This window comes from Stegastes partitus, unplaced genomic scaffold (assembly GCF_000690725.1).
Source record: "Stegastes partitus isolate 25-593 unplaced genomic scaffold, Stegastes_partitus-1.0.2 Scaffold622, whole genome shotgun sequence".
Lineage (NCBI taxonomy): Eukaryota > Metazoa > Chordata > Actinopteri > Pomacentridae > Stegastes > Stegastes partitus.
Window position 1 is genome coordinate 323,104 of NW_007578353.1, and position 16,509 is coordinate 339,612.

At 40.2% G+C, this 16,509-nt stretch overlaps 1 protein-coding gene across 1 annotated transcript in view; it reads left to right on the forward strand.

The window, feature by feature from the left end:
- Window positions 1-14,379: 14,379 nt before the first annotated feature.
- Window positions 14,380-16,509, forward strand: part of hyal4 (hyaluronidase 4) — a 7,142-nt gene continuing 5,012 nt past the window's right edge. Inside the window, exon 1 of the mRNA XM_008289571.1 lies at window positions 14,380-15,336. Coding sequence (XP_008287793.1) covers window positions 14,380-15,336 — 957 coding nt within the window. The remainder of the gene's footprint in view (window positions 15,337-16,509) is intronic.

Consider the following 16,509-nt stretch of genomic DNA (forward strand, 5'->3'; position numbering starts at 1 on the left):
AGACATAATCATGCGCTTTAGGCTCATTGAATTCCCACATTAAAGTCAGCAGTCAACTTACAGATGAGGCACGAGCCCCCTGACCACAGATATATATCTTTACTGGTGACTGGGGGCCTGTTTTGAAACCCCACTTCTAAATGTTCAGCATCTTTATATGACAAGCTGATGAGTTAAGTCCTACTAGGATCTCTGAGTCTTAAGACAAATCTGACTAAAAGTCTACAGGACAATTAGAGAAACAAAGCGAACCTCTCTATTTTTAGCTCCTTCTTAGCATGAAACATGCTCTTTGATGTTTAAAGCTCATAATGAACACAATTATGAGTAACATCAGAGAGTTTTACTGATGCACGGAGCGAGTCGGGTTTCTGCCAAAATAATACTGTACATTTCCCCACAGTGTAACATGCAACCAATAAAACACACAAACTATGTTGTATTTCTTCTTACTGATGCTAGTCTCTGTAAATGCTGTTTAGTTGGATGACATATTTACTCAGCCTGAGAGCACAGAGTTAAAAAGGGAAAATCCATGTGTATATTTAACAGAGGGACTCGCAGGGATCGGGTTCACTGTGACTTTTGTCTCCTGGTTGTAAATATGTGTGGTTAACCGCTGGAATCTGAGCTCGGGTTGGGTTAAAGTGCCGGGTCCACATGTACTGTCATTTAATTAGCACAGTAACACTCCGCTGCACAGAGGAGTGAGAATACAAATTAAGAAATACACAGAGTTGAACATAGAGGTTAAAACTGCTGCATATTATTTTGGCACAAAAAAAAAATGAACATGTGACACTTTTGAGACCTCTGCAATTTCCTGTTCTCTGCTGCTGTGCTGATTTTCTCAGGGTTGTTGGGTTTTTGTGGTCTTACTTATTAAACTACAGCAGACTGGCATGTTCTGTATGAGGTTTCCCGTTTGAATGTTCAGCAAAATTCAAGAGAAAGCATGGGCGCAAAAGTGCACAAAATTGAAATGTTGACTCTTTTGTACATTTCAGGCTGACTTGGTGGTCTCGTCAGCGAACTGTAAACCCAGATCTCTGAGCTCTAGAGTGTGGATTTGGTTAGGTATAGCATCTCCAAATCTAAAACCTGAAAAAAACAATTGTTGACCATCACAGCTATGAAACTCCATCCCACGGTATATGAAGAATGTATTCTCCCCTCACATTTCAAACACATAGGAGCAGTTTTTATGGTCAAAAAGCACATTGTTCATCATCAGGTTGTTCACCTGTTGGTCGTCTAGTATTTGTGTCAAATCTGTAAAACTCTATCAAGTGGTTTTCCACTGTAGGAACTTGGAAGCTGTTGTAAGCAACCCAAAGCTTTGAGTGTGTTCCACTGTAAGAAATCCCCCCTTTAGGACCTCTTTTAGGGCCATTTTTGGGGAAGAAAAAAGCACCGACTGTGGGCTAGGTGCTACCGCTGTGCCAGGCTCGCCGCTGATTACTAAACTTTCAATGCCCTCGTTGAGTAGCAGTATATGTCTTGGCATGTTGCTACCACCTGCAGACAATGTGTATTGCATCACAGGGGTACTGTGATTCAACAGATGTAAAGTGTGAACAACCGCAAGAGACATGAACAGAGAAAGAGAACCCAAACACTGGCAGCAGCAACATCCATCAGATCATTTGATCAGTTACCAAAAAGTGACAATGATTTTTGCAAAGATTCATTAAAAGGTATGCTTTCAAGTCTGACTGAAAACAAACTAGAAATTATTCCCCCAGAACAGCCATTTTGCTAATTACTATATAATTACACCATCAAGGAAAACTCTGACTTACACTGACTCACTGGATGTAGCCTCCAGGTACAAACCTACCATTTCTGATGTTTCTGATATTTTTCTGATATTTCTGATTTCTCCATGTGGTATCCTCCTCCCTTTCCACTAACTATGTGTCACCTTTTCACTACAGGAAACAGCAACAACCTCAGAGCAGCCACCCACTTGCTGAAAATGACAAGTTTAGATTAACTTTTGGATCATGCAATAAGACCGGTCTGCTGGGTTCTTTGGTGAATTAGGCATTTTAATAACAGTGCTCTCCTCTCTGCATGCAAATATTCCACCAAAACAGTTCCTGTAATGTTACTTTGAAGGGGCACCATTGCTGCAACCTGGGCTTAGCACCGCCCAGGACGACCTATGGAGATAAAATGTTTAATTCAGGAACAGAACCACACCTCAAACACTCCCCTCCTATAAATCTATAAATGTCTATAAAGGTTGGCCCGCTCTACACACCCGTTCATTCTTGTTTGCTGTGCTCCACCCTCCCTAGTCTTCTTCTGCCTCTCTGGTGGGGGGTCTGCCAGCAAGGGAGCTGCCACTGATCCTCAACAAAGACTTCCCAACACAGCAGCCACTTACCTCACCTCCAATCAACAACCCACTTATTGTCAATTAGTAAACAATCATGCACATCTCAACATAGTGTGGTCCTTGTTAGGAAATTATTGATTTAAAGAAATACAAAAAAAGCTATTTTTTTCTCTGTGAAGAATGATAATGAGGTGCAGCCAGACCAGATAGTGTTGACTTAGTCCTTTAACATACAATTTAGGAGCTTTAAGGTTCTAAAAAAAACATCCTCTGTCAGCGTACAAACTTCAGTTTGTTCATAAAACTATATAATAACAGCAAATGAGAACTGCTTGGCTGCATCGTGTACAGTTGCAATCACTGATATAAAAAGCTACAGTGCATGTGGATAAATGTGTCACTTGTCACTTCCAAACTGATTGAGTTGTAGAGATTTTAAAAACTTCCCTTCATTAGATGTTCAGCCCAAGTTCATGGTTGCTTAAATTGTATATTTAACATCTATTTTCAATTTAAACACACACACACCACACACACACACTGTATTTACAGAGACAGTTGTTGACGTCTGTGTGTTTACGTCTGTGTATGAGAATGATTGAAGTGGATGAGCCCAGACTTTTCTTCCAGAGAGGATCAGACCTCAGAGGAGCTCAGAAAACTCACAGGGATTTAAAACCTCTCTCTCTTCACTTTGTTTCTATGCCTCTCGTCCCCCCCTCCCTCCCTTTCTGCTCTCTAATCGCTGTGTTGTGGTGGTGACGCTTTCTCCTCCCTCTCCTCTCCTCTCCGGGCTGTATATAAGTGCGGATGGCTGCCTTGTGTTTCACACTGACAGAGGGAATGAATGCAGGTCGTACAACGCAGAGGGCCACCATGACCCCTGCTGTGACCCCCAAGGAAGAGACCCCAGCATCTACAGGTGAGCTCCTAAACTCTGGTACCAGCCAACTAACCAAGAGATTCTATTTTTTATCAAGCTGAAAGATCAGGTCCGACTTTCGTGCAGCTTTTGTTTTGCTGCACGAAGAGGACGATGAGGTGTATTTTTAAACCCTGAGGGAGGCGGTAACCCTGGTGTTACAGCATGGCTTGAGTGTTTTGGGTGATACAGGAAGGGGGAGGAGGAAGGGGTGCCCTGTCATGCAAGGAATGTTGGCTCACTCGTAACAAAAACCTTGCAGTTGAGAAACTTTTCTCATTTCGAAATGCACAGCAGTACATTTTTGAACTCCACGAGAGGTGTTTCTACCCAACAGGGAAAATCTGGTTGTAACAGGGATATTAAAGGTCCAATTTAGGTGGCGTTTCAGTGATTTAGCAGATGCTCTGACTCATAATGACTTACAGTAAATAGTAAGAAAAACCGACAGCACGGGAGGTCACGGTTTTCAAAGAATGTCAGTAAAAGCAGCTGGATTCAAGTTCATCACAGCCACCTATAAAAAGTTCTTTTCTGTTCATGGGAGCATGTTTTTTTTTTTTCTTTTAAGTCTGCCCTTCACGGAGCCACAGAAGGTCAAAGTGTCTGGGTTAAAGATCAAAAGCTGAGAGTCTTGATGAGCTAACAGGATTTCAGGATTCTGTGCATTAAGCTCTGCAGTGAAACAAGACAAGAAAAGATTACAGAGGTCACCTGCAGGATGCTCTGCCTTCAGGTGTTTCCCAGAGGACATCTGGTTGCTGAGGACAACCAGAGCCACATCTTCCAAACAAAAGCTACATTTATTCTTATGATCATATACAGTTTATTGACGTCTTATGATTTATATTGTTATGGAAAATCAGGTATCAGGATTTGTAGCAGAGCATAACATTTATGACAAATAGTCAGACTGCAATACCGCTTGTTTCAGTTGCATTTAGTTGATCTCACAAGTTACAACAACAGAAGAAATATTAGAAGATTGTATAAAATACTTTAAGATGTATGGGCAAATTTCCTTTTGTATATTTCAGAAATTATTATTGTTATTATTCTTATTATTAATACTACTACTACTACTACTACTACTACTGCTACTAATAATAATAATAATAATCTAAATTATATTAGTGTTGATATATAAAACAAGGAACACATATGGTGACTTTCAGGAGTTATTAATAATTGTGACTATTTAGATCTTTTATTTAAATAAAAACAGCAATATGCCAGTTCAAATAATGTCTGACAATAAAAAGTCCTGCAAGCAGTATCTGACATAAGCATTATTAGCAAAGGATCAAAAAATTAAAGTAGGTATTACATAGAATGACCATTTGAGAATTAGAAATGCTAGTAAATTGTAGTTATTATCCCATTCATGAAGGTATTATAATGGTTAATATGCAATAAAATTTTTTTTTTAAAAAACTCTGGGTCTTTAGGGGTCAATGCAGTGTTGTGGTCAGGGGCCTGAGCTGTCTAGACATTTACTCTGACCACTGCTTAGTCAGGCAAATCAGCCTGGAGCCCTCCAGTCCAACCTGTCCTTTCCCTTTTGGATGTTAGATCTCTGGACAAGTGGTCTATCACAGGAGTGCTTATATCTATAAAGATGCTGTCATTTCCCCTTTCTGGTAGTTTTGATTTTTTCATAACATGAATTACGGTGAAAACACCTGTGAGGATATGTAGAGCTGCAGCATGATTACATTACATCGTACTTAATAAGTCAATCCAATGTTTTTTTGTTTTGTTTTTTAATTTGAAAACCAAAGTAATGTGCAACTATAGCTTTCAAATAAATGCCATATTTCTCACTCAAATAGAATGAGCTGTAGATTACATATTCAGGAAATAGAAATCTTCAAGCATAGTAACATCAGAAATACATTTTAGTATAATAATCAAGAAAATGTACACATACTTTCTATATGTATGTTCACCAATATGCAACAAGATGTTAGAAACAATACCAACACTATGCCACCAATACCACCTCAACAGATGCTTTCTTTTAGAATTAATTTTGTCTAAAACATCCTTGTTTACGTAAGAAAACAAATATTGGACAATATATTACTCACTTTTCTAAGTCTAAGTATTGATATTGGTATGTGCTTCAAAAATCCAGTGTCGCTCTGGTTCTAATTTACATCGGATGTACTGCATGTATTATCTGCAGTAGGCATGTGCCAAAATGAAAATGTATTGACTGAAAAAGTGTGTCACATTCAGTGAGGATACTTCCTAATGCTACGATGGCTACATTGATGTAGCATCTGTTGTGTTTCATGTGTGTTGCATCAAATTCATCAATGAGTTGAGATTCTTTTAAGAACACGTCTACAAACATCAGCACACTGTCTAATTGTTGTAAGGTTGCTATTTACTCTTTCTTTTGCAATTTTTTTGTGTGTGTGTTGGAAGTAAGAATGGCAGTTTTTGTTAAAGGCTCATTAAGACTTTGCAGTTGTGACGCTATCACTGACTACACTTAGGGCTCTGTATCCAGGAGTAACTTTTAAGCCTGGAGGTTAAACCTGCAGTTTGGAACTTTTCTCTCCCCCATGTGGCAGTGAAAGTATCACAAACACAAAGGACACCTGCTTATGATTTATGCCCTGCTGTCGATTGCTTTCCTTTCAGACTGTATTCTTTCAAACTGAAATTTATTTGTTGCCTCGAGAATCGGAAACTTTTCTTGAACGCTTCCTGGGTACTTCCACCATATTCCTGTCATCACTATAGCTGCTCTGGCAAACCAGTCTTTGTAAAAAGCCCTGTTACTGGTGTCACAGCATGCAGATGTAGTGACAGAAGGCATATTTAAACCTCTGGTAGACTGCAACTCACAAAGAGATTTAACTGGTGCTGATAGGCTTAATCCTCATTGTGTGAACTTGTTTAGGTTGAACTTACAGACGTTCATTTTGATGTCAAATTTTTGCACTGCAGCCTTAATATTAGTGGTACTTTGTGGTTAGCTCATCATATATATTAAAGTGTGCCTAAATATAGGCTAAAAACACGTTTTCTTAATAGAAAACTGTAAAGGTGTTGAGAACCTTTCACTGTAAACCAGCTGTAAGTTGCAATGAATCTATAGAGTTCTTATACTGAGACAAATAGAAAATAATTTCCCTGCCTCCCTTTCACTATTTTCATCTCCCCTTTTTGACTCCATGTTTTGGTCCTTTCGTCTCCTCTGAGATCACCCATCTGTTTTATCCATCTGACAAATCCACCCCAAACCCGAACTCACCAATCGTCTTCGTCTTGGCAGAGTGATTTCTGGAGCCTCTGCGCTTACCAGTCACTGTGATTAGTTTTGGCTCCATTGAGTGGAAAGACTTCAGCCTTGGTGGTTCCTGTTCTCCAGCTTTTGTTTTCAGGCTTTCGTGAGAAATATGAATCATGACCCCACTCAGGAACATTTGGTAAAATGCTTTACTCTCGCTCTGGTTAACATGGTTCAACCAGCTTCTTGTGTGACTCATGGAAAGTCCTGATGCAGAGTCATGTTATTGAGTGTTTGAAAAGATGATGGAGGAGACAAGTTGCAGTTTGTTTTGGAGAATTTTCATAACTCATTTTCAGTCGGGCTCCTCTGTGTGTTGGGGCAAAATGAATCAACTGGATAAACATTTTACAGTAAAACACAGTCATTAGGGTGAAGACAAAGCTCTTTCTAAACAGTCAAATGGTAGTTAGAAATGCTGTTTTCATTGTATAAAGACAGAGAGCTGCAGGACAGGCAGTCATTATCCGACTAACTTTCTACTCGTGCAACATTTATACGAAAAAAATCTAATTTTTGTGAATGCAAGCAAACTTCCATCTCAAACTATTTTATTGAACTTTTTTTGTAGGTACCTAAATAGATACATTATGATTACCAAAAAAGAAAAAAAGCCTTGTTGATAGAGTGGCTCGCACTGTCACCTCATAGCTACAAGGTCCTGGGTTTGAAGCTACTGGTTGGCTGGTGTTCTTTTCTGTGGAGTTTCCTCCCGCAGTCCAAAGACATGCATAGTGAGTAAATTGGCTGTAGGAGTGACAGGGAGTGTACATGGTTGCCCATCCCTCCGTGTAGCCCTGTAATGGACTGATGACCTGTGCAGGATGTACCCTGCCTTCTGCTCCATGTCAGCTGAGATCGGCCCCCTGTGACCTCCTATAGGATGATGATGGATAGATAGATAGATAGATAGATAGATAGATAGATAGATAGATAGATAGATAGATAGATAGATAGAGCCTTCAATAGAATAGATCTTCTCTTTCTAACAAATCCTCTATCACATGAGGTAAACTGAACCATGACCACTTCTTCTATCTCTCTATGGCATCAATTGACTTGATTTCCTTTTTCCTGATTTTTATCACGGTAAACTGATCTGCTGATCAGAAAAAAACATTTAAAGACATCAGCTTGATTCTGGGACCTTGTGATGGGCATTCTTAACTGTTTTCCAACATTGATTTTTTATATACACAGCAGCAGTGGTAGAGCTTTAACCCATCATGTGTTATACATGCTCTAGATGAAGGCTGAGCACAACTTATATGACATGCAAGCATTCATTGGGGACCATTTTCTTTATGCAATAATCTAAATGAAGAGAAACACGGCTCTTTTACACTTTCTTTAGGCAACAGTTTAATTTCATATACAGTCAAAAACAGAGTTCTGTTCATTTGTCAGCTGCAGCTATAAGAAACAGCTAAGAAATGTGAAGCACGAATCGTCCGATCCTTTCTGAATCCGACGCTGAATAGTATTGTGTCTTGGTGATGTCCAGTCGGTGTTGGGACATATTTACATGACAGATGGCGTATGTGAGGGAATCTGTTGTTTTGGCTTCTACCCCTCTGCCCTTCATCAGGGGTTCGGCTTGATTCCCAAACATCAAACCCAGGACATCCTTCTCCCTCTCCTGGCATCTCTAAATGTGTTCTGTTCTCCTATTTCCATTCTCTTTGAAAAACCTCCATCAAACTGTCAGTTGTATTTATTCCAAAGGACAGAGGACAAAGTATTTTCTTTGGGTATGAAATTCCCTTGTGCTCCAGGAGTAACTGGTGTAAAATGAACTCCTCCGAGGTTGCCGAAGCTTGTTGAAATTGTACAGCAACAGTATGTGCCAAACACCAAAAGACAAAAGTTGGCTTTCCTCCAATCTTTGTGTGAACATGCAGATAAGAGATCACAAAATGAGCTATTACCAGCTGTGAGGACGTCCAGAAGACTGCGTGGTGGTACGCAAACATTCTTGCCGAAGAACCCTCTCAACTTCAGACGCTGGCAACGGTCCCTCAAATTCACCCCAATTTTCCGACAGAGACACTGAAAATTAGACGGTCTCTCTCTTTCTTGTATTTGCTGAATGAGTGGAGCCACTCCACAAGAACCACAGACATCAACAAACTCTTATCTAAATCGATGCCAGACCGACCCGCGGCACCAAGCTACTTTGGATAAATAATTCATGTTGACATAAAGCCAGACTTTAAACATGAACGCTGTGTTTAATCTGAGGCTGCTCCTTCCGTCTTTTATTGTGATTAGAACGACTGAGTGGAGCACATGAAGACTTGGGATTCATTATTTAGTCAAACATATAATGAAAATGATGATGATCAATGAATGCAGCAAGATTCAACTTGTAGTTAAAGTACATTACCTGGGCTGAGCAAAGCATGGGACTTTTGATCTCTACTTTCAGCCTAGAAATAGTTTAACCACAACTGATACCTTTTGCGAATCATAACTAGTTAGTTGTAGGCACCCGCAGTTCTACTCAGCAGTCATTGAGTCTGTCCTATGCTCATCTTTGACTGTCTGGCTCGGTTCTGCTACCAAATCAGACATGAGGAGACTGCAACAACACTTATTCTGCAGACAAATGGTGCCTGTCAGTGTTGTATATGAAGTTTTGAAGTTAATCCTACTGCTATGTGAAAGTTCATGTTGCATTTTATGTTAAAGGTTGAGTTAATTTTATTTATATACTGAAGTTTAATCTGCAGTAATGCATCATATTCTGTAAGATCGTCATGTGTTTGTGGCATCGCTGTCATGTGAGCACCATGCTTCTCTCGAAATTCAATTTTTGTTTTTAGTCCTGACTTCAGCCTTGTGACGATGTATTTTGCTGCTAATCCAAGACGAGTTTTAAAATAGTGTATATGTCTGAAGAAATAGTCTCAACCCATAATGCTCTTCCACAAAAAAAAAAATCCAAAAATCTCAAAACGCTAATATAGAGTCACCACATTTGGATTTGGATTGGATTGTTTTCACTGGACGTGAAAATCCTGATCTGAAAAATGACTAAAGCTATCAGACAATGCAGCAGAGCAAAGGGTACAAGATTTGCCTGAATTATTCAAGTAGAGGTAAAACTAAGCACTATTTTCCTAACTTTCATATGAATGGCAACTTCATTAATGCCCATATGAATCAATATTATCAGTAACCTAAAATCTCGCTGCCTGTGGTAACTCAGACAAACGCTGAGAACTTGCCGAAACATCCAGCCACTCTTTTAAGGCTCAGATAGTTTAATGCTTGAATGAACTCAGAATTAAAGCTTAAATCTCTCCAGAGGTGCAAAGCCCATGTCTGCTTCGATCTGTGATGGTATCCACAGGCAGATGTAACAGGATAATAATCTGCTGCACCTTGTTCTCCAGCCAGCATCAACTATGATCAGAAAGTTTTAGTTCCAACAAAAAAAAACCTACAAAGAGAATAGTCACATTCCTCTGGTCAGATCATGTCTGCTCTGCTCTCTGCCAGACTTCACATGGAAGTGATTTCAGCTCAAACTGAGAGCCATTCAGCCATACATTTCGCGTAATGCTGCAGGACAGTCTGCTTTGAAAAATGATCTGCTGTCACTAAGTGCAGCAGGAAAATTAATTCCAAACCTACAAGAAGGAACTGGCTAGAACACAAAGAAAGGAAAAATAGTTTCACTCCAAACCGACATCACTCGGATAGAAAAAAACAAAAAAGAAAACAACAAAAAAAAAGAGAAAACACCTCCCATAAAATTCTAAGAACAAAATGTGGTTTATTCCTTCTTTTCAAGAACCCACATGTGAATACCATGTTTAAATGAACATGGAACTGTGGCTTTCTGAATAATAAATGTCACATTTTCATTTACAATTTCATTTAGCAGACACTTTTATCCACAGCGACGTACATCAGGGAGTAGATCATATTCATACACCAATGGCGACAGAGCTGCCGTGCAAGGTGCCTGCCTGCCATTGGGAGCAACTTCAGGTTCAGTGTCTTGCCCAAGGACACTTTGACTGTGGAGGGACGGGGCATCGAACCTTGCGATTAGAGGACAACCCGCTCTACCACCTGAGCCACTAGCTACTGCTAGTTTCACATTGCATTCACACTTATGGTCTGTTTTGAAATGGTTTAAGCTGTTACTAGGTGACTGAAAATGTGTCCTGTTTCATTTTAAAATGGTCATATTCTATGTTAGCATCTAAGCCACAACAACTGTAATTTAGATGAAGATTTTGCCTGCAGGCCATGCAAACATCTCTGGGCCATGGACTGTCCTGTCACAGCACCCAACGGGCACTAAAGGTAACTTAAGCCTACATATAAGTTATATGGTTAGGTCATCAAAACATCACCTCTTGTACAGTTGTCATGAATGGGGAAATCAGCTGTAGAGACCAAAATTGCTTTTTGTACCAGGCTGTTTACTTCTGCTGTAATGCTGGACGTGTTAATGTGGGGATCTAGGGGGACTAAGTTGCTTTTAGAGCCAGCTTTAAGTGGCCATTCGAGGAACTGCAGCTGGCACTAAGCCCTGGAGGCTGCTGCTTGCTCATGCATTGTATAGCAAGGCAGGTTTATTGTAGTAAGGACAGCATAAAAAGGTTCAAATAGGCTAAAATAAAAAGATATCAGCATGCTAATGAATATTAAGAGTAAGGCCCAGCAGTACTACACATCTGCTGAGGGATTGAATAAACTGTTGAATGTCACTGATCAGAAATGTCAGATATACAGACTTCAGACATGTGATTGCAGTCTTTGTCTGCGCTCTGACTGGCTGTTTGCTTCAAAAAGTTGTATGTGGGATGCAGAGACACAGCAAATAGCGAGCCTCGCTGAGATATTTGGCAGGGAGGCCTGTCATTATGGCCTGAGGCTTCAGCTTTGGTCAGAGCACTAGATGTGCACAGGAAAGCTGCGGTCTGTCCAGCTCAAGTCCTCGTTCCAATCCCTGGGTGTCAACTGACTTCCTCTCGGCGACCTCTGACCCTTGGGTGGCATGGAAACAAGCCAAAAACTATTTATATCTCAGAGGACAGCAATGGTCAGGATGAAATCAAATGTTTCGACCCCTCTTAGTTACATTATAAAAGTTTAAAAAGACTGATTTTATAGAAAGAGCCAGGAGAGGTTAAATAGTCAGAAATTATACATTAAAATCGGATAGGTACCGGCTGATTAACTTATTCGTCAGTCAATAGAAAATGAGCTGTCAATTATTTTCAAGATTTTTAAAGAAAAACTGACAAAATGTGATGGTTTCAAGTTCTCAGATTTGAGAATTTACTGGTTTGTCAGTTGTCAGGTCAACTGACATAAAGCTGAAACCACAAAGATATCAGGTTTTAGCCACGATGCAAAGAAAAACAATCAGCTCTCACAGTTGAGAACCAAAAAAGGTTTGACATGCTTTCCAAAAAAATGACTTAAAGACCTCATCTACTGTATTCTTGAATTAAGTTGTGATTATGAAAATGTCATGAATGTGACTAGAGGTCAAAACTGTATGAGGAACCTTTAACAGTCCAAATTCACAGTCAAATATCACATTGATTGAATGGTAATTGTCTGTTTCTGCATTAAACATTTACCCAAAATTTTTCTTTGGATCGTAGAAACCATTGGGGTTTTTAAATAAAATTGAAACAGCTGCAGAATAAATGATGGTTTAGCTTTTCACAATAAGTGGTTGAGCAGAATGTCATCACTGAATACATCCAAGATGTTTTCACAGATTTACAGATCTGTAGGCTCATAAAATCACGTGTAAAATGACTTGCTGAAGCTTTCATGATCCACTGTTGTGCTCAAAGACAGAAATAACAGGCATTTATTTACATTTCGAAAGTTGTGCATGAAACGTTTGAGGTCAAGTCAGAGCAACTGTTGAGCTCATCAAACCGTGACTTCCATAAACTCCCTGAACAATATAAAAACAGTCAGAAGGGCAAATGAAGTTCAGAAAAGTTCTGCAGACAGACTGAAACATTTCACACTGCCATTAAAAGCTTGAGGTTCATTGTCTTTGCTGTCCATTCTGTCATTCTGTTAGTGCTGTGAAATGCCGCATGAGATCATACGCCAAAGTTTCTCACCCTTGGGGTTGAGATCCAAGGTGGTGTTTCTTGGTATATGGATGACTTCCATGGAAAATTTCCCATATACTGCTTTTTTTGTTTTAGGGCCCAAAACTGCCATACTGATACCTAAATGGGAACTTTCAATACACAACAAAATACCATCATTTTTAGAGTTATAAAAGTTGTAATTCTGAAAAACTGATTTAAAAAAAAATGGTTGTTTTTTTTTTTGTTTTGTCATTTAAATATATTTCAGCAATACCAACTACTGTACCGTGCTGCACCATTTTCATGTTGCTGTTCAGGTTCTAATGACATTGTTCAGTTTGGCTAACCTGAGCTACTTAAACAAGGATGAAGAAATAGTTTTTGTTGTATATCATACAATAATAAAACATTTTTTTAAAACTCACCGAAAACATATTATAACACGGCATTAATCGCACGACTCCAGTTTATTTTGTTGTCACTTTTTGCAGCATTCCCAAGAGGCGGCTGAAATAGAATTAGAATAAGAATAGAATAAAACTTTATTGATCTCTTCGGTACAAGACCTCAGGGAAATTGCTACACCAGAAAAAAACAACACAACACCAATATAAAATCAGCAACAACAACAGCATTCAAAATTCAAAATCAAAATCAGCATTCAGCATTCAAATTCAAAATCATTCAAAATCAGCAACAACAATAGCCACCTGATTGGACAGAGTCAGCCACAATGTGCAAGGCTGTGATTGGCTGGTTTTGTGGTACATTCGTAACGCTGTGTCAAGTCGAACGAGCATGCAGGCAGAGTTGAACAGATCATCAGTGTCATACGTAAGCAAGAAAGACACAGCGAGATCTGTGGAGCGGGTAAATGACAAAACCAAGTGAAAGACAGCATGATCATGTGCGTAAGTTGATATTTGCAAACACAGTAGTAATAGTTTTGAGCGCAGATTAGATTTTATGTTGCTCAGGATTGTGGCACAAATAGAATTCCATACCTGGAAGAATCCTTCCAGGAGTGCATGACAGCGGATTACATCAAAGAGGAAAACTTGTAGTTTGTAGTTTGGATTTGAAATATATCTTTTGTGACACCAGTCCTGAAACTTTGCCGACACACCTCGTACTTCTGAAAACCTCAAAAGTACAGAAATTTCAACAACGCATAGTTTCAAAGTTTTGCCATCATTCATAGTATGGTAATTATGCTAATAATGTATAATGGAAAACTGGACTTCTGTATGTTATTAATCACCCAGTCTTATCCTGTTGAGACCTTCTGAGACAGCCAATAACAACCAACTTTTGCTTAATATATTTCCAATGATGCCACCATCGGATAGAGTTGTCCTCAAGTCCAGTCTGATACAAGCATATTGATTTACTTTAGGACAGTATCTGGATTTTTAACAAATTTTCAAATTTACTCAACATATGCGGATCATATCGACAGGAAATGTTGTGTTGTGCATCTGAACCAAATGGGTGCATTTGACATACACTACATCATTTTGTGTTTTGCGGCTCATCTAAATGATCCAAAACCCAGTTCTAATCCTCATCCTAATTTTTCATGCAATGTTTTAGTAAATGCTATCTAAAGTGTAATACATCACAGACCAGCAGCAATAAAATACCTGTGATTTTGAGTTAAAAATGTCTTTCACTTTCCCTTTCTGTTCAGGATGATTGACAGCTGCTCTTCCTGAACCCCAGAATGCCTGTGGTGCCAGTGGGCGGGGCATCCTCCTCCCATCACGTTGTACCTGTCGCCCTCACCTGCTCCTGGCTGCTCCTGCTCTTCCATGCTGCCTTCGGTCAGAAACCTGCCAAGCTGCCTCTGATTGGCCGGAAGCCCTTCATCGCTGCCTGGAATGCCCCACTGGACATGTGCACTATCAAGTACAATGTCACTGCCAACCTTGACCGCCTCTTTAACATCCACGGGAGTCCACGTGCTGATTGGACGGGCCAGAACGTCACCATCTTCTATGCCAATCGGTTGGGATACTACCCCTACTACACTCCACAGGGCAGTGCCATGCATGGAGGCCTGCCACAGAACTGCAGCCTTGACCTGCACCTGCTCAAAGCCTACCAGGACATCAACCACTTCATCCCTGCAGAGGACTTCCGGGGCCTGGCCGTCATCGACTGGGAGTTCTGGCGACCTCAGTGGAGCCGTAACTGGCACAAGAAGGACATTTACCGTCGTAAGTCGAGAGAGCTGACCATGAAGGCGTACATCAATGTGACAGCAGCGCAGGTGGAGGAGCTGGCACGGCGGCGGTTTGAGAAAAGTGCCAAGGCATTCATGCAGAGGACTATCCAGTTGGGGACACGCCTCCGCCCCAACGCCCTCTGGGGTTTCTACCTCTACCCTGACTGCCACAACTACAACCTGCATGAGCAGAACTACACAGGCTTTTGCCCCCTGCTGGAGAGGCTGAGGAACGACGAGCTGCTGTGGCTTTGGAACAGCAGCACAGCTCTTTTTCCCTCTGTGGCCATCAGGAAAAGTCACACTGACAGCATCAGCAACCTGCACTTCGCCCAGCACAGGATTCGAGAGTCACTCCGCATCGCCTCACTGACCTCAAAGGAATATGACCTTCCCACCTACGTGTACCTGAGGTTGGGCTACCGAGACGAGGCCCTGGCCTTCCTCACCACAGTAAGGATAAAGTTTATTACATGATTGTAGTTGTTTTATTTTGTGCTCACTATGAAGCCCATCATTTACATAGTTTATGATGTTTCCACAGTATAGACACACAACAAAAAAGTTAGTTTACCATCTCATACCACGTTTCATTCACATATGAAGCTCAATAACACTTGAACTTCCATTTCAGTGTGACTTAAAATATTTTTCGGACTGTCTGCACAAACACAAAAAGGAATGGAATAAATAGTTGGACTGACCAGAATTCTGTGTGAAATAAAAAACTGTGGTTCCTATTTTTACCCGAATTTAGACATATCTACTACGTCACACTTTTGGCTATTATGGCTTTGTGTACCTCAAGTATTTCATGTTTAAAGAAATATATATGAATGAAGAGTTCATTTTCAAAAACAGATAACTCCAATTTTGTAGATTTTCAGAAAACTTGAGTGGATGGAAAAGTGGGTTTTCTGAAGGTTTGTGAAGATGGAGTTATATATATATTTGTGTTGATGCTACTACCACACCATGAAAAGTGCAACAAACAGTTTTAGTGTTTTGTTGGATCATTTTTCTGATTACAGAAGATGCCAAGCAAAAAAAATCATCTGCATTTGTGCTGCAGTTTGGTATTTAAGGAAAAGATTGCAAACAGCAAGTATGAGCATGAACTTCTATAAGCAACAGCCAGGATGAGATCTGTAAGGTGAAGAAGTGCAGCAGTGACTCAGGTGATAGAGCCGGTTGTCCACCTTCCTGTGCCAAGGCTGATGGTTCAATCATCCTCAGCATGTCAAAGTGTTTTTGAACACTGAACCCAAAGTTGCTCCCAATGGCAGGCGATGGCCTTACATGGCAGCTCTGTGGTGTGTGAATGTGTGTGAATGGCTTAATAAAAAACACATGTAAAGCATTTTGAGTAGAAAGGTAGAAAAGTGTGACATAAGAGCAGAACATTTAACAAAAGAGCTCTTTGTTCACCAGCAGCAATGAAGAGCTGAAGTTGTTGCATAGAGTGTTGCAAAGAAGCTGTGGGTAGATTTGCAGGAAACGGGAAATGGCTGAAACAGTCCAACATGGCACTGTGTCTGGTCTGAACAGTTCAAAATGAATCCCCAACAGACATCACAGAGTTCACTAAGAGTCTCCTAGTTTTCTCTCTCCAGTTATGAATAAATC